General features: G+C 36.3%; 1 protein-coding gene across 5 annotated transcripts in view; it reads left to right on the plus strand.

Annotated features, from left to right (window-relative positions):
• The window catches only part of BANK1 (B cell scaffold protein with ankyrin repeats 1), a 313,509-nt gene that overhangs the window by 61,413 nt on the left and 237,397 nt on the right, over positions 1 to 14,699 (plus strand). For all 5 annotated transcript variants that reach the window (XM_087434645.1, XM_087434643.1, XM_087434644.1 and 2 more), the window contains exon 3: positions 12,648 to 12,802. In XM_087434645.1, the coding sequence (XP_087290771.1) occupies positions 12,648 to 12,802 (155 nt within the window). The remainder of the gene's footprint in view (positions 1 to 12,647; positions 12,803 to 14,699) is intronic.

Consider the following 14,699-nt stretch of genomic DNA (forward strand, 5'->3'; position numbering starts at 1 on the left):
TTCTTAATGGTAAGAAAAGAGTAACCAGAAGAAAGTGGTAAATTGCTGAATATGTCTAGGTTGAATATGCATTATCACACGCTAGGTATTTCAATGGAATATTTTGTAAGATAACAAAAAGTCATTCCTCTACACATAAATTATATGTCCTATGTATAATTTAACACTCAAAGTTGAAATGATCAGTTCTTACATAAATTTTTCCTGTAGCCTAGATTTAAAAAATATAGCAACCAAAATGGATTCAAAACTTTACAGTGTCATTCATTAAAGAGAATAATTGAAATTCTGATGGTCAGTTTTTGTTTGCAATCTTCTTCAATAGATCCTGATTTTATTTCATTCTGGACAATCAGCTGAAAGGGATTATTGTTGAGACATGTTGAACTTCTTCAGAGAGGATATAATTAGGGTTCATTTCATTAACTGGCCTTTCAATTCCTTTATCTCAGTGCTTCATAAATCCAGTTGCAGGAAATAATTGGCGATAGTGTGGGTAATGCTAATACTGCCTTAGCAACTCGCAGAAAAAGTAAACAATGAAAATGTGAAGGAGAGCAAGAGGCAAGCTTGGTACTTTCTATGCTATGGTGATTTTCTCCAGCTTTGTTTAGTTCCTGTCTTTAGGGTTACACTAATTGAAGGACAGATGTTCTTCCTTAAGACAGTCAGGCAGAGACTGCGGTAGATAGAATATATTACTGGCCTTGAGATACAAGCCAATCCCTTCTCCCCCCACCAAAAAAGCAAGCTAGGCATGGATTTATTCAATCATTAAATCAGGCATACAAATGGCTTAAGCTTAATGGCTTAAGCTATGATAATGTTATGGAAAGATATCACACTAAGGTATAGATTATTACTGCACACTGCTTCTCATACTTCAGTGCATTTTCAAATCACTGGGGATCCTTTCAAAATGCAGGTTCTGATTCAGTATTTTGGGGTGGAGGCTGGGAGTGTGCGTTTCCAACAAGCCGCTGGTCTCACGACCACACTGAGTTGCGATGTACAGTACCTTTTCTATGTGGTGAGTTTGACTAAGAGGCTGGTAGGAGAAGGTGCCTTACAGGAAGAGTGGGTGGTGGGCGATGGAATAGAAGGAGGGGCGAAGGGTAGGAAAAAGGAGAAAATATAATAAATAAAATGGAATGAAATGCAGGTAAAAATGGAACACACAGGCCACCGAAGACAGCATGTCCTTACATATACTTTGCCTTGGAACTATCCCTGCATGCTATGAACTAAAATTAGAAGACTAAGTACTGAGAGTAAAATATAAATATACATTCATGCTAATGTCTGAGAAAACTTTAGCTGGTAGAGTTTGTGCAGTGAGTGCCAGGATAAAAATGGGTGTTTAAGACAAAGTAGATTATTTTCTTATTATTGGAAACCAAAATTTGCTTGGCTATGTTGAGTATATTCATTTTTATATATATTTGTTAGGTCAGAAGTTATATTATTAGCATTATTATTTTTCTTTGGAGGTAGGCTTGAATCAAATATTGCTTATTTTGTGTCCCTTATAATGTGAGACAGACAACAAAGATTGTTTAAGAATGCTGAGGACTAGACCACTAGTTGGTAAAAATTACATCTTTTTATACAGCACATTTGTTTCCTTTATCTCTTGGAGAGAGATCTGTTTACCCTTTTACTTACCTGAGTGGCGGGGTGTGTTGTGGTCTTTGGTATGACATTGAAACTCCAGAGCAGCATGCTGGAATCTGTGCTGCCTTAAGCATACTACATCAAGTCAGCCACACTGTGATTATAGAATCATTTACCAAGATTATGAATTTGACAAAAATTTATAATCAGTGCTGTTCAGTGTGAAATTCCAGGGGAATGTTGCAATTCTTTCTAAATCATAGTTGGATATACACTGAGAAAGATTGATTTAGAATCTTTTGAAAATAAAAAAACATTGCTTTTACTCATTTTGATATCAGAAAAAAAAAACAACCAGAAACTAATATTGAATGCCTACTCTGGGCCTGACACTTGATACATGTTACTAAATGTAGTCAAAACAAGCCCGCAAGGAAGGCACTGTCAACCCCGGTCAATGATTGAGGAAATTGAATCTCCTAGTACTTTTCCCAAGGTTGCGTGAGAAGACAAGAGGTATTTTTTAGTAGTAAACATATTTCTTCTATATTAGTGTTTCTCTTTTTTTTTTTTGGTCCTAAATCATTTGTGATGAAAGCTGAACCTCTGGTTTGTCTGTTATCTATTGTCAGATTTGAAGAGTCATTGAGCATTGAGGAATAACTTCTTTTTTCATTAAATCACTATAATGAAAGCAGTTCAAATATGATAGAAATACAAGATTCCACTTTTCCAGTCTTCCTATAGTTTTGTTAATTATCAGAAAATCTGTCTTTATGCCAATTGACGATTTAATCAATTGACAAATAAATAGAAACAAAATATTAAAAATCTACACTAAAAATTATATTTTTTGAAAAAATTAAAAACTTTCTATTTTTAAAAGCATATGGCAAGCTTTAAAAATTAAGTATGTATTAGATTTTGCCACTTAATTCATAAAGGAAAATTTATTTTCTAGTGCTTTACTATTTTATAATGTTTTACTATTTTACTAAGTTTGCAATGTAATTTTATTGGTTGTTAAGAAAATTATGCAAAATTGCCTTGCCTTAGGGTATCTATGACTATTTTTTCCTGATATTATATTTATTTTAAAAGAGGAGAGACACCTTTGTTCCAGATGATATCTTTTGGAATTGCTTAGATCGCCTTAATGTAGAGGTGATTTGTGATAAGCTGATTTATTTCACATACTATCTGCAGTGCAGAATTTCCTAGTCGTTTTTATGTTATGACACATAAAGAAAATAATCTTTTCTGTTATTTCATTTACATGTTGTAGAGGAGCGCTAAAGAAACCCTCAGTCTGTGCTTAGCCTGTACTCTTGATCAATTCATTCTTCTATTTGATGAATATATATAGTTCAATCTGTAAAACAAATACATTTTCATTATAGAAAAACCAGAATATCTAATATCTATGTTAGATATTAGTAATTAATATCATTAATATCATCATGTATATAATAAAATTACCCATAACCCCACCAGCCACAAATAACCACTCTTGATATTTTTGGTATATGTATGGCTAGTCTATTCTTATGCATTCAGGAATGTCTTGAATTCCTACCACATAGTTCTGTATGTGTATACTTTTTTTAAGACTGTTTTTTTTAGAACAGTTTTAGGTTTACACCAAAACTGAAAGGGAGATGCAGGGATTTCCCATATACTCCCTGTCCCCACCCCCTCTCCCCCCACAACGTGTGTAGCCACCCCAATTATCAACATCACTCACCAGAGTGATACATTTTTTTTTTTTAAACCATTTTTCAACAGTTAAGGATGAACCTACACTGACACATCATAATCACCCAAAGTCCGTAGTTTACATTAGGGTTCACTCTTGGTGTTGTATAATCTGTGGGTTTGGACAAATATATAATAACATGTACCCATCATTATGGTGTCATACAGAATATTTTCACTGCCCAAAAAATGCTCAGTGCTCTGCCTATGCATCCTCCCACCGGCATCCCTGACCCCCACTCCAGACTCCTGGCAGCAACCCCTGATCTTTTTACTGCCTCTATAGTTTTGCCTTCTCCGGAATGTCATATAGTTGGAATCATACACTAGGTAGCCTTTTCAGATTGGCTTCTTTTGCTTAGTAATATGCATTTAAAGTTCTTCCATGTCTTTTCATTGCTTGAGAGATCATTTCACTTTAGTGCTGAATAATATTCCATTGTCTGGATGTACCAGAGTTTATTCGTCCATTCACCTAATGAAGAACATTTTGGTTGCTCCCAGATTTTTGTGTGGACTTAAGTTTTTAACTCATTTAGGTAAATACCAAGGAGTGCATTTGCTGGATTGCATAATAAGAGTATGTTTAATTTTGTCAGAAACCATCAAACTGTCTTCCAAAATGGCCGTAACATTTTGTATTCCCACCAGCAATGGATGAGAGTTCTTGTTCCTCCACATCCTTGTCAGTATTTGGTGTTGTCAGTGTTCTGGATTTTGTCCATTCTAATGGGTGTGTAGTGCTAATTGTTTTTTTAATTTGCATTTCCCTGATGACATATGATGTGGAGCATGTTTTCATATGCCTGTTTGCCACCTGTATATATTCTTTGGTGAGGTATTTGTTGAGATCTTTGGCCAATTTTTTAGTTGGTTTGGTCATTTTTTTATTGTTGAGTTTAAGAGTTCTTTGTATATTTTGGAAAACAGTTCTTTATTAGATGTGTCTTTTGCAAGTATTTTCTCCCAGTCTATGGCTAACCTTCTAATTCTCTAGATATTGTCTTTTGCAGAGCAGAAGTTTTTAATTTTAATGAAGTCCAGCTTATCAATTATTTCTTTCATAGATCATGTCTTTGGTGTTGTATCTAAAAAGGCATCACCATATCCAAGGTCATCTAGATTATCTCTTGTTATCTCCTAGGAGTTTTATAGTTTTGCATTATACATTTAAGTCTATGATCCATTTTGAGTTAATTTTTGTGAAGGCTGTAAGTTCTGTATTAAATGCATTTTTTTTGCATATGGCTGTCCAGTTGTTCAGGCACCATTTATTGAAGAGACTGTCTTTGCTCCATTGTATTGCCTTTGCTCTTTGGTCAAAGATCAGTTGACTATGTTTATGTGATTCTATTTCTCAGCTCTCTGTTATGTTCCATTGACCTATTTGTCTATTCTTTTGCCAAGACCACACCGTCTTGGTTACTGTAGCTTTATAGTAAGTCTTGAAGTTGGGGAGTATCAGTCCTCCAACTTTGTTCTTCTCCTTCAGTATTGGCTATTGGCTATTCTAGATCTCTTGCTTCTTCATATAAACTTTAGAATCAGTTCATTGATATCCAATAAATAACTTACTGGGATTTTGATTGGGATTGCATTAAATCTATAGATCAAGTTGGGAAGAACTGACATCTTGACAATATTGAGTCTTCCTATCCATGAATCCATCTTATTTGATTTTGTTCATCAGAGGTTTGTAGTTTTCATTGTACAAGATCTCTTGTACATATTTTGCTAGATTTATATGTACATATGTACAAGATCTCTTGTACATATTTTGCTAGATTTATACCTAAGTATTTCATTTTGGGGGATACTAAGGTAAATGCTATTGCATTTTTAATTTCCAGTTCCACTTCTTCCATGTTAGTATATAGAAAGTAATTGATTTTTGTATATTAACCTTGCATCTTGCAACCTTGTTATAATCACTTACTAGTTCTAGGAATTTCTTTGTTGATGCTTTAGGATTTACTACATAGACAATAGTGTCATGTCCCAACAAAGACAGTTTTATATCTTCCTTCCAAATCTGTGTACCTTTTATTTCCTTTTCTTGCCTTAATTGCATTAGCAAGAAGTCCAGTACGGTGATGAAAAGGAATGGTGAAAGGGGACACCCTTGGGCCGGCCCCGTGGCTTAGCGATTAAGTGCGCGCGCTCCGCTACTCGCGGCCCCGGTTCGGATCCCGGGCGCGCACCGACACACCGCTTCTCCGGCCATGCTGAGGCCGCGTCCCACATACAGCAACTAGAAGGATGTACAGCTATGACATACAACTATCTACTGGGGCTTTGGGGGAAAAAATAAATAAATAAAATTAAAAAAAAAAAAAGAAAGGGGACACCCTTGCCTTGTACATGATATTAGTGGGCACGCTTTGAGTTTCTCACGTTAAGAATGGTGTAAGCTGTAGGTTTTTTGTAGATGGTCTTTATAAAGTTGAGAAACTTTTCTGTTCTTAGTTTACTGAGAGTTTTTATTATGAATTGGTGTTGGATTTTGTCAAATGCTTTTTCTGCATTTCTGTTGATATGATCATGTGTTTTTTTCTTTTTCAGTCTGTTAATGTGATGGATTAATTGTTTAATTGATTTTAGAATGTTTAATAAGCCTTGCATAACTGGAATAAATCCCATTTAGTCATGGTGTATAATTCTTTTTATTCCTTTTTGGATTCAATTTGCCAATATTTTGTTGAGGATTTTTGCATTTATGTTCATGAGAGGTATTAGACTGTAGTTTTCTCTTTTTTGTAATGTCTTTGTCTGGTTTTGATATTAGGGTAATACTGGCCTCATAGAATGAATTAGGCAGTATTCCCTCTGCTTCTGTCCTCTTAAAGAGATTATAGAAAATTGGTATACTTTCTTCCTTAAATGTTTGGTAGAATTCACCAATGAACCCATTCAGGGCCTGGTGCTTTCTGTTTTGGAGCGTTTTTAATTCTTGATTCAATTTCTTTAATAGAAATAGGCTGTAGGCCTATTCAAATGGTCTATTTCTTCTTGTGCTAGTTTTGGCAGATTATGTCTTTCAAGGAATCGGTGCGTTTCATCTAGGTTATCTAATTTGTGGGCATAGAGTTGTTCATAGTATTCCTTTATTATCCATTTAATGTCCATGGGATCTCTAGTGATGTCCCCTCTTTCATTTCTCATATTAGTAATTTGTGTCTTGTCTCTCTCTCTCTTTTTTTTTTTTCTTTTACTTAGCCTGATTAGAGGCTTATTAATTTTATTGATCTTTTCAAAGAACCAGATTTTGGTTTCATTAATTTTTCTATTGATTTCTTATTTTCAATTTCATTGACTTCTGCTCTAGTTCTTATTATTTCTTTTCTTCTGCTTACTTTGGGTTTAATTTGCTCTTCATTTTTTAGTTTCCTAAGATGGAAACTTGGATTTGGTTTTAGATCTGTCTTCTTTTCTAATATACGCATTCAATGCTATAAATTTCCCTCTAAGTACTGCTTTTACTGCATCTCACACATTTTGATAAGTTGTGTTTTCACTTTCATTCAGTTCAAAATATTTTTATAATTTGTTTTGAGATTTATTCTTTGACCCATGTGTTATTTTGAAGTATGTTGTTTAATCTCCATATATTTGGGGATTTTTCCAGTTATCTTTCCTTTATTGTTTTCCAGTTTAATTCCACTGTGGTCTGAGAGTAGATGTTGTTCAATTTATATTCTTTTAAATTTGTTGATTTGTGGTTTATGGCCCAGAATGTGGTCTGTCTTGGTGAATGTTCCACGTGAGCTTATGAAAAGTGTGTATTCTGCTGTTGTTGGATGAAGTAGTCTATAGATGTCAATTTTATGCAGCTGATTAATGGTATTGAGTTCAATTACATCCTTACTGATTTTCTTTCTGCTGGATCTGTCCATTTCTGAGACAGAGGTATTGAAGTCTCTAACTGTGATTGTGGATTCATCTGTTTCTCCTTAGAGTTCTATCAGTTTTTGCCTCACATAATTTGACAATCTGTTGCTAGGCATATGCACATTAAGAATTGTTATGTCTTCTTGGAGAACTGACCTCTTTATCACTATGTAATGTCCTTCTTTACCCTTGATAATATTCCTTACTTTGAAGTATGCTCTGTATGAAATTAATATAGCTACTCCTGCTTTCCTTTGATTCGTATTACCATGGTATATTTCTCCATCCGTTTACTTTTAATCATAATATGTCTTTATATTTAAAGTGGCTTTTTTGTAGATAACATATAGTTGGGTCTTGTTTATTGATCTACTTAGACAATCTCTGTCTTTTAATTGGTGCATTTAGACCATTGACATTCAAAGTGATTATTGGTATAGTTGGATTGATATCTACCATATTCATTACTGTTTTCTATTTGTTGCCCATATTCTTTGTTCCTGTTTTTGTCTTCTACTCTTTTTCTGCCATTTGTGATTTTGATTCAGCATTTTATATGATTCCATTTTCTCTCCTTTCTTGGCATACCAGTGACACATTTTTTTAAACTTTTTTTAGTGGTTTTCCTAGAGTTTGCAATATACGTTTACAAGTAGTCCAAGTCCATTTTCAGATAACACTATACTGTTTCACAGGTAGTGTGAATACCTTATAATAATGAAATAATCCTAATTCCTCCCTCCTATCCCTTGTATCATTGCTGTCATTCATTTTATTTATATATAAACACATATAAGCATAAGTATAAATATTTATATAAGATATATACATAAGAATACATAATTGAATACATGTTGCTATTATTTTGAACAAACTGTTATCTTCTAGATCAATTACAAATAAGAAGAATAAGTGTTATTATTTTACCTTCCTTTATTCTTTCCTCAATGCTCTTCCTTTCTTTATGTAGATACTAGTTTCTGACCTATATCATTTTCCTTCTCACTAAAGAACTTCTTTTAAGTTTTCTTTTAGGCAGGTCTACTGACAAAAAATTGTTTCAATATTTGTTTGTCTGAGAAGTCTTATTTCTCCTTCACTTCTGAATGATAATTTCACAGGGTACAGAATTCTGGGTTGGTGGTTTATTTCTCTTGCACTTTAAATATTTCACTCCACTCTCTTCTTGCTTGCATGGTTTCTGAGGAGAAGTCCGATATAATTCTTATCTTTGTTCCTCTATTGGTAAGGTTTCTTTCTAGCTTTTTTCAAGATTTTTTTCTTTATCTTGATTTTCTGCAGTTTGAAGATGATATCCATAGGTGTACTCTTTGGGGGATTTTCCTACTTGGTGTTCTCTGAACTTCCTGGATCCATGATTTGGTATCTGACATTTATTTGGGGAGATTCTCAGTCATTCTTGGTTGAAATATTTCTTCTGTTCTTTTCTCTCTTTCTTCTACTTCTGGTATTCCTATTATGTGTATGTTCCACCTTTTATAGGTGTTGCACAGTCCCTGGATATTCTGGGTTATTTTCTTTTTTTTAGTCTTTATTCTATTTGTTTTTCAGTTTGCAAGGATTCTATTGATATACCTCTAGCTCAGAGATTCTTTTTCCAGTTGTGTCCAGTCTACTAATAAACCCATCACAGGCATTCTTCATTTCTGTTACAAGGTTTTTAATCTCTAGCGTTTTTTTTTATTCTTTCTTAGGACTTCCATCTCTCTCCTTACATTGCCTACCTGTACTTGCATGCTGTCTACTTTATCCATTAGAGCCCTTAGCATTTTAATCAGAGTTGTTTTAAATTCCCAGTTTGATAATTCCATTGTCCCTGCCATGTCTGGTTCTGATGCTTGTTCTGCGTCTTCAAATTGTGTTTTTTCCCATTTGGTATGCCTTGTAATTTTTCTCTATATCTAGACATAATGTACTGGGTAAAAGGAACTGCTGTAAATAGGCCTTTAGTAATGTCATGGTGAGGTGTGGTGGAACGGGAAGTGTTGCAGAGTCCTACTATTAGGTCTCAGTCCTTTAATGAGCCTATACCTCCGGACTGTGAACCTCACAAGAGTTTCTCAGTTTTTTCCTCTCCCTTAGGTGGGACAGAATGGCTACAGTGGGCTGCATTTGGGTGTTTCTCTTCCCCAGGGCAGTTAGACTCAGATAACCCCCAGCAGGTTAGGCTCTGGTTACTAGTTCCCCTGAGGGCAGGCAGGCCTCATTAAGGAGAACACTGTTCTGGAGTATTTCAAAATGTTTCCATTTCCCCTCCCCTTAAAGAAGCAAGAGGGGAATTTTCTCCAATATTTACTGTGGGAATCTGGTCAGCTCCTGGAGGTAAATCTCAAAATAATGTGGGGCCCCACTCTGGCTGCATTCCCGGAGTTTTTAACTCTCAGGTTGGTCCACACTGAGTGTCCAGCAGTTCATCAGTCGCGGTTCAGGTGTCCCTACCTGGCACTGGTGCCCGGCAGCACTGGTTCTCCTGAGTGTCTGCTCTCTCAGCTGAGCCACCGTCTGCTCACCTGCCTGTCTCTCTAGCTCGGAGGCAGCAGTTTGTGCTATGTTCACCCCGCTCTTAAGGAGCAAAGAGGAGTTGCTGATTTTTTAGTCTGTTCAGCTTTTTGTTTGTTAGGGTGGAGGGACGATTTCCAAAGCTCTTTACATGTGGAACCTGCAACCATAAATCTTATGCTTTTTATTTTACTAAAATGGGAACCTACTAAATTGACAATTTTGTAACTTGAATTTTTTTCAGTTATATCATAAACTTGTCCCTGTTGTTAAATATTCTTTGATAGAATTTTTATTAGTGACAATATCTTATGTCATATTACATATTTTTATCTAGTCCCTTATAGCTTAGACTGCTTCCAATTTTCTGCATTATAAACAGTGCTTCTATGAACACTCATAGAGATAAATCCTTTGTACATCTATGATTATGCCGTCAGGGTATAAAACAGCTCTTCTTGACCTAATTCCACAGAGGAATTAGCAGAAAACATCTTAGATATTGCCGTGGTGGAACAACTTACACCTTCTTTTAAGATGTGTTAAATAAAATCCGTCTCCTTGTTCTTACATCAGTTCACAAAGTAGTTGAGCCAGTACTATACAGCCTTTCACTGTTTTGATTTGTGCGTGTGGGTGTAAAAGAGAGAGACAGAAGGAGAGAGAGAGGGAGACTGTTTATGAAAGTGTTTTAAATTGTTAGAGAAATAAGGCCGTTTTTCATGTCATTTCAAGCAAGACTAGTACTGGGAGAATCTGGAAATCCCACGTGCTTTTGTAGTTTTATTCTGCACTTTCATGAGACAGAAAAAAAACCCCAAACACCCTTCTTCTTAGATGTGGCGTAGAGACCGCTCCTCTCCAGAGGGTGTCTCTTTTGTTCCTCTGCTTTTCTGATAGAATTATCTATATGAAACTGGTGACTTCACTTTTTTTGGATACAATGAGACCAAAATTCCACCTACTTTCATCTATATTGCCTTTGACTCTTCCTCTTTATCCTGTCAATGTGCTTTATAGCCAAAGACCACCAGGAATACACCTCTACATGAACTAGCTGGGTGTTTTGTAGTTGCAATGAAGAGCAGGCACACCATGGAGAACCATGGGGCGACTCCGTAAGAGGTATTAGGAAGGACTTACTGTAGGATTTAGGCTTGCATGAAGTGATTGAGGGAGGGTTCAAGGGAGCAGAGCTTTTCTATAGTTTGCTTGCTGTCAAAAACCAGGGGTAATGGTATGATTTGGTATATTAATGACTCTTATCAAAAAGCAAGGTGACCAACTATCCCAGTATGCTTGAGACTGAGGGGGTTCCTGGGACACAGCATTTTCAGTGCCCAAACCAGGAAAATCCCTGGCAAACTGGGAGGAGTTGGTTACCCTACCTAGAAGGCAAGAGAAATGAAAAGAGGCAGAGACTGGAATTGGTAAAGACACAGCATCACTCACAGGAACCACGGTTTGATATCTTTGGCCATTTTTGTGGTTTGGGCAATGTTCACGTTTTCGCCTGGATTCAGATATGACTACAAAGTGGTCTCGTCTCTGACTTGATCCATCGTGGTGACAGAATGGCCTTGCCTGATGTTGGTGTTCTGTGAAATTGTTGATGTTCAATAGGAGAACACTAGGCCAGCTCCTAACAACACCAAGGCCTTTAGTGTCAGGCCAGTTTCTAGCTCTTAGGAGCTGCTTTCCTTTTTTCTAATTCCTTTCTTTGGGGATTGGAGGGATACTTTTGGGGTTGGCCTAAGAGTTTACAACTGTGAGAGTCTCTAGTTGTGAGAGCTTTGGTTTTAGCCACACTGGTTCTGTGCCCCAATAAAACACTTTGGGCTTTCAAACATTGAGTAATAAAAATATTATCCGTCTCGGTTAACACAACTTTCGTTTTCTTCAGTAGAGAAAAGTGTTTTAATGATTGAGGCCAAATGCTAAATCACTAAATGTTAAGATAAAAAAAGAAAAACCAAATACTATTTCCCCTTCTTTGAGATTCAGAATTTACATCAGCATATTTCAGTGCTCTTAATAATACTGCCATAAAGAAACCTAAATTGCTGGATACAGACACTTTCTTTCACAGAACACATTAACATTTTGATGAACACTAATAGTTTACTATTAAACTAGTGTTTTGTAGAAATACTAGTTTATTGTGATTGTCTCCTAGTTATGCTTTTTGTTTTTAAAAATTAGAAATCTAGGGTCCGTCCTGGTGGCGCAAGCGGTTAGGTGTGCGCGCTCTGCTGCGGCAGCCCAGGGTTTGCCGGTTTGGATCCTGGCCACACACCAACGTGCTGCTTGTAGAGCCATGCTGTGGTGGCGTCTCATGTAAAGTGGAGGAAGATGGGCACGGATGTTAGCTCAGGGCCAAGCTTCCTCAGCAAAAAAAGAGGAGGATTGGCATCAGATGTTACCTCAGGGCTGATCTTTCTCACACACACAAAAAAAAAATTAGAAATCTATGTGAAGGGTAAATAATTGTTCTGATTTAAAATGAAATAAATTTTCTTAATTATAGTCATTGAAATGAGATAGTTTCATGTTTTTCAGATTTACTGTTTTAATATTAAGAGAAAATATTAAATGGAGGTTGGATTTTCTTGGGGAAAATATTTAAATAGTGGATGAATATATTATCCTGAAGTTGATTTAGTTTTGTCACTAAAGTTATAGTACTAGTTAAATTGTGAAGCTTTATTTTAGGTATTAACATTGGTTCAATTATTTCAGCTATCTTAAACTCAGTTCTGTTGTCCCATATATTAATTCAATTGATTTTTCAGGAATTAGTCTTTATAGAAATGGAGTAAATAATATGGCTCTGGCTATATTATAATCTACATTTATGAACTTTTCTTTAGGTTCTGAGGACTACCTTGAGGTTGATATTCCAACAGACCTAAGAGTGGAATATTCTGGGAAAATAAGTGAGAGAAAGGAAATTGAAGAATTATCAGAAGCTTCAAGAATCACCATACCACTGGCAGTAGTGCTTCCTGCTGAAATTCCATGTGAGGTCAGTAAAGATGCCTTGTTATTTAAGTAGCCCTATTGTTTTAATGGATATTGTATTTTACTAGAATGTGCGCTCCAACATAGATGGCATTTTTATCTAATTTGTTCATAGCTATATCCTCAGAACCCAGAAAAATTTCAGTAATTAGTAGGCCTTTGATACATATCTGTTGAATAAATGAATATTGGAGAATATATGAAAGCTTAATTTTGTCAAATGTTACTTGACATGTTGCAAGCAAATTTACAATTGCTATGTATATCAAGCTACTTAAAAGAAAGCTGTATTCATATTAAGCAGATCAAGGATTTTATTTTCATGAAAGGAAACATATTCTTGAACAGAATTTGAAAATATTTATTTATTTTTTTTTGGTGAGGAAGATTGACCCTGAGCTAACATCTGTGCCAATCTTCCTCTATTTTGTATATGGGATGCTGCCACGGCATGGCTTGATGAGTGGCGTGTAGGTCCATGCCTGGGATCCGAACCCACGAACCCCAGGCCACTGAAGTGGAGTGCATGAACTTAACCACTATGCCACCGGGCCAGCCCTGAAAATACTTATATTTTAGGACCACCAATTTTTCAACTGTATAACATGTATCAAAGGCCTACATTATTAAGTGGAAATATCATAGCAGCTAGAAGAGATGGTCCTTTTGGGAATAAAAGTGTAACGCAAGAATGGATTTCTGAGAAGGTGACTATCTGAATACATGTTGCTGACATTTCTTCTTCCTAAGTCTTCATTGGAATGAACCACTAAAATAAGCCTACTGGTAGAGGTTGATCCAGATCTCTCAGGCTACGTAATCTCCTCTTGGGCTGTGTAATCTCCAGATCATAAAAAGATGCTGGCCCTTAATGTCTGTAGTGTCCTTGAGCAGGAAGAGCCAGAGACAGTGCGGAGCCTTGGGAGTTGCATGAAAGGATCCTTCTGGGACAGGCCAGTGGACGTACCCGACTGCCTGACTATCCGCGCTTTCTGCTTGCTGGACGGCGTCTTTGGGGAGGGAATCCCCGGAGCCCGCTGGTGCCGGCAGTCCTGGGGGAAGCTGCACATTCTGTGCAGTTGGGCGAAGTTTAATTCCCTCACCCCCAGGCCCCATGCTTAAGCTGAAGAATCACGGTTTTAAGCTATTATGCTGTCAGTTCAGAGGAACAAAAACTTCTTTGATGCTACCTTAGAGACCCCAGACACCTGAACTGAACAGGTTCAAGGGAACTGACACAGATGATCAGGGGGAGAAAAATTACAACCCACTCAAAGTACTCAGGAACGTAAGAGAGGAAGTTCAGGCTAAACAGTCAAAACCAGTGGCTCCTGTTTAGTCAGAAATGACGGAAGAGAGAGAAATAAATAGAAGAGACTGTAATGAAAGAGAAATGAGAACTGTCCTCAAGTAGGTAAAATCAAAACAGAAAAAGAAAAAAAACCGTCTGGAACTAAAAATAGCTCACCAAGAATTATGCAATAAGTCTAAATAGCTGCTTTTAAAAATATCTGCAATAGTAAAATTTGAACAATATAAAAGTTTCTTATTATTAAATTTGCAGAGAAATCAAAATCCAAAAATTAAAGCCACTGCCCTCCAAGCAGAGATAGCTCACTCTGATGGGTGGTTAGGGTCAGGGTTCTTTCCGTAGCAGAATCATGGGCTGTCTTTCTTTGAAGTGGATATAATTGTTCCAGACCCTCTGATGTTAAATCATTTTATTTTCAGATCTCTCTTGGGTAACCCACTTTTTAAGCAAGCCTAAGAGTTGAAAGGTCATATAAGAATATTTTAGCACCAGCCCCACACCTTAAAAATTCAAAATAAGCTAATCCCTGGACCAAAAATAGTTGTTGCAGTCAAAACTTTGTGTTCTCAGAACCTAGATCTCAGTACAG

Source organism: Ceratotherium simum, chromosome 8, assembly GCF_057802395.1.
Source record: "Ceratotherium simum simum isolate JZ-2026a chromosome 8, ASM5780239v1, whole genome shotgun sequence".
Classification (NCBI taxonomy): domain Eukaryota; kingdom Metazoa; phylum Chordata; class Mammalia; order Perissodactyla; family Rhinocerotidae; genus Ceratotherium; species Ceratotherium simum.